The 4,656-nt window shown below is 33.8% G+C and overlaps 1 protein-coding gene across 1 annotated transcript; it reads right to left on the bottom strand.

Annotated features, from left to right (window-relative positions):
* Window positions 1-2,337: 2,337 nt before the first annotated feature.
* LOC102629852 (NAC domain-containing protein 12-like) lies at window positions 2,338-4,387 on the bottom strand. The gene is made up of 3 exons (XM_006476213.3): window positions 4,011-4,387; window positions 3,596-3,879; window positions 2,338-3,412 (listed from the first exon to the last, which is right to left on the bottom strand). Exons 1-3 carry the CDS (start codon window positions 4,192-4,194, stop codon window positions 2,594-2,596), a joined length of 1,287 nt encoding a protein of 428 aa, XP_006476276.2. The 5' UTR covers window positions 4,195-4,387; the 3' UTR covers window positions 2,338-2,593.
* Window positions 4,388-4,656: the final 269 nt, after the last annotated feature.

Genomic DNA, 4,656 nt, shown 5'->3' with positions numbered 1-4,656 from the left:
GGATTCTCCTCATGCAATTGCTCCTTCTCCGCTTTCTCCCGGCTTTTGCTTCTTAACTAAAAATGTTGAAGCCGCCTTGCTCAAATCCTTAGGTTAGAAATGATTTAAATTAGATGCACCAAATTTTCAATTTCCTCTTAATTCACGTGCACATCATTTACTTTTAATTTTTAAGCCCAATATTTTAATTACATTATAGCCATTTGCTTCTTCTGGGCTTCACGTGAATACTTAAATTGTAACGCACAATTTGTTTCCTTAAATCATTAATCTTGCGCCGATTTATTCGCGAAATTCAAATTGATTTCCTCTATATTCTCAAAATACACTTCCAATGATAAAATATGAAAATCAAAATATAATTATTATAATAAAAAATTCATGAATCTTATTTAGAGAAACATTAAAATATTATATATAATACATAGAAGCACATCACACGGTAGTTAACTACTTAGGTAACATATCTTAAGCCACCAATATTGAAGGAACCCATTATTATAATTGCTGATATTAAACCCCATTATTAATTTCAATAGTTATGATTATAAGTTAATTAAAAAAAATTTCAAAATGTTTAGGTATCTTTGCTATAAATTGGGTTAATACATAAAATGAGACCATTGAAGTTGGCAACTTTCCAGTATGTTTTCTGGCAGTTCAGCAATCTGGCTTTTTGTAAATATAATTTTTTTTTCTATAAGTATGTTATTGACTTATTTTGTTGAGATTCTATGATCGGATGCAGTTTCCATGTAGAAGAAACCACCACCATTGGACATTGATATGATATCTCTTTGGTTTTACTGTAAAAGCGGGGATCAGTATTAATTAATTAACGTTGTTGAATGATTTTAAATGTTTGACGAATTTATGTGAACATGCAAGAAGGTCAGCAAGTAACGTAAAGCTATATTATTCATAAATCGACAACACGATAGATCAATAGCGCTAATGAATGCTTTAAATTTATAACTGATAATAAATTTCCAAAAAATGCTTCTTAATTACACTAAAGAAATAAGCTAGGCATTCTAATTTTAAGTCGGTGAAATAATGTAATTCATTCGCTTAAAATTTATAAAAAAAATCATCAGCTATTTAGTGAATAATACATTACATGTTACATCATTTAAGATTAAATATTATAATGTGTATCATAATTCAAGGAATAATCCTATGATGTGAATTAAGCTATAGTTTTTTTGTTTTTGAGTCTTAAACAAGCAACATTTGTGTAGGAAAAAATGGAACCAAACGCTTTCTCTGTATGCTAGCATGGCAACATGTTTTGTTGAGAAATGTTAGCTTTCAACATCTCTCGAGTTTCGTCTCAAATTAACCCAAATTCAAATGTTGATTGTGAAGAATGATCACTTTTGAGTCTCTACTCAGCGTTTTGCCATCTTAGATGAAACTCTACGGAATTAGTCAAATTACAATAATTTTTACGCAAAAATTTCTTTTACAAATTTGGGAACTTCGTGTAGTTTTCAAGTTCTGCAACATTAATTGTCTTGATCACGTGCCCTCAATATTCCTTAAACAATAACATTTATTTTTTGTAGCTTTAAAAAAATTAAAAAATCAAAGGTATAAACCGAGAAGGCTAGATATCCTATTATTTTATTCAGTTGATTCTATACATCTATAATTTTATCGCAACACGTGAGTGCATACTCATCCAGAGAGTTGCTTCGTAAAATATAATGCGATATGCTTAAACGTACTATTGTAACCTCTATAACCAATAAATTTTCATGTTATATCATGCTTTTTTTGTTTTCTGTCATTCGATCAACTTTCACTGTAATGAACATTTTGTCCCTTTGAAAGAAAAAAAAATTCATTTTCTTATTAAATAATACTTATAAGTCCAATTTCAACCAAGGATAAGAAAAGCACATATGGTATGTCTATTAAATTCATATGAACTATATATATTACAAAGCTAGTCAACTTTTTCATGAGTGTATTTATTTGTTAAATTATATATTAGTAAAATCTCAAATTTCTTGGATGAAAACGAGAAGTCTGAAATTTGGATCTTGCTCACTTGAGTGGGGAGAAAATTGAGAATGGGTTGCATTAGGCAACAACTATATAAAAATATCTGTGTGTGTTGATCTTCACAAGATACTTACGGTAACGTTAGGTGAGACCCCATGATCTCACTCATCTTCGACAGCACAATAACGAATTGATTAAATGGGAATGACCTTTTACCAATGCGACCCAGCCAAGTGGAAGTGGGTATCGTTATTCATGTGAGTGAGACCCAAATCCTAGCTGCTTTAAAAAGTCAACAATGTGATATAATTAACTTGTCGAGCTTTTCAATATTGTTAACGAAATCGGGAAAGACCTTAAGCCATTTTGATATGATTACATAGGTAGAAAGAGTTTGTCTCAGCACCCATAACAACGGTGAATATATATTAGACAAAATGGTCTATGATTTATTTATTTGTGCGATACACGTATTATCTAATGACATATATACCTAGACTTCATTCAGGAGGCTTCATTCTAAAATATATATATATATATGTAAACTGGTAGGAACGTATCTTCTTGGTCAGTAATGCTGCTGTTATACCGACAAGTGGCATAATGGGTCTGATGATGACGGTGATGATGATGATTTGGTGAAGCTGCTCCACAGATCATTGTCGTTGTTATAGACTTGATTTGATCTCTGTGAATTATGTAAATGATCATGATCGCCAGGACAAAAATTGAAAACCGCATTAGAGTCACTAAAACAAGATAGCTGCTGCTTTGATGAGTCAATAACCTGACCATTAAGCTGAGATGCCACAAGCCTATCAAGAGCAACCCAGTCATTGAGGCCGGTACTTTTGGTTGTATCAGAGGCGCCACAGCCAATGCCTGCAGCCTCAGCAGTTCCAGTGAGAGCTAAATCATCAACTGTTTGATAGCAAGATTTCAACATACGGTCTTGGTCAAAGGGAGAAGTACTGTTGATGGGGATTGATGGGCCGTCCAGCTCAAGCCTAGGAAGATGCATGAATCGTTCTTGAAGTAACTCGGTGATGCTTGAGTTATTATTATTGATATTTGCAGTAAGCGTTATTCTCATGTCGTCATCATCGTCATCGTTGCTGTTCATGATCGTGGTGTTTGATGATGAGCCGCCGTTAACTTTCTCCATCTTGCAAGAGCCTGATCCCATGTATAAAAGTAATTGATTGAGGACAGCATCGTTGCTGGAACCAATCAGCATGTGCGACTTATTATTTGAATCCATTACTGAAGTGGAGGTTATTGTCCTAGGGCTCTCTAGGGTTTTCTGATAATTCTTCTTTCTAAATACTCGGCAAACCACCCATCCATCTTCAGGAATGGACTCCGACGACTCTCCCATTATTGATGAATTCGATGGCTGGATCTGTTCACATATGCATAAATACATGCTTATAATTAATCTATTGTGTTATTAAGATATAAGAAACTTAATTACCTTTAAGTAATTAAATTAAATAGCTAGATTAAAGAAATTAATTAATTAACGAAGAGAAATAGGAGGTCCTTTTAATTTAATTTGAATTATGTTGGGAGTATTCATTCTTACATTAATGATTATATCTTGCTGCTGGTTATTGCTTTCTTCGAGTCTGTACTCGTGCATGATCCAGTCAGACTTTTGTCCGTGGGGAGCTCGTCCCTTGTAAAATACAAGGGTCTTTCTTAATCCGATTCTTCTAAATCCACTGTAAATGATCTTGTCTCGGCCGGTCGCCTTCCAGAATCCAGCCGCCGTTGCTCGGTTTGTTCTTGTCCCTGTCGGATATTTCTTGTCCTTGTGACTGAAAAAGTACCAATCGTTCTGTGGCGTTGATCCTATTTTGCACTTTTCTACAAAAACCAAATTAAAAAATCCCATGAATATCATTTATATAAAGACCAAGAAACATATATATCAAGTAATCAATTAATTATAGAGATGAGATGCGATGCGATGAAGATAATGATGTTACGTACGGTACCTTGTATGTCCCAAGGCTCAAGTTTGTTAAGATCAACTTCGCGAATGACATCGAGGTCAATCTTTTCATAGGCCACTTTCTTCCTCAGATAGTAATGGAGAAGTTCCTCTTCCGTTGGATGAAACCGAAACCCCGGAGGAACTTGAGACTGGCCATTAATGGATAGATTCATATCTTCTAGCATTATCTAGCTAACTTATTTCAAATAATCAATTAAAGTGAAAGATATATGCATATATATCTTTTCTTTAGATCATACTGGCTAGTGGGCTCAAAGAGAAACTAGAGAAGCTGCTGCTAGGTAGCTGGAAAGAGAAATGAATTAAGGACAACAAACAAAGTGTAGGGCTGGTGATGTTGTGCGTAAAATGAAATTGCAAATGAATGATAATTTATAATAGAGGTAGGGCATGAGAATGGTCCAAAACATGCATGAAAAAGTTTAGGTATCATGGCCATTTGTGTACTTGGTCTTCCAGAAGAGCACCAACCACCTAAAAAATTTAACTACTGAAGACTAAAGAGAGAGAAATTTAAAGAGGGCCCACAATTAATATAGGTACTAACTGTGGGGACACCCGTTGGAGGGCAACAATTTAACTTTTATTTTTTAAAATAAAAATAACAATAATAATCAAGTAAAATA

The sequence above is a fragment of the Citrus sinensis genome, chromosome 3 (assembly GCF_022201045.2).
Source record: "Citrus sinensis cultivar Valencia sweet orange chromosome 3, DVS_A1.0, whole genome shotgun sequence".
Classification (NCBI taxonomy): Eukaryota; Viridiplantae; Streptophyta; class Magnoliopsida; order Sapindales; family Rutaceae; genus Citrus; species Citrus sinensis.
This window is presented reverse-complemented; position numbering and strand designations above follow the sequence as displayed.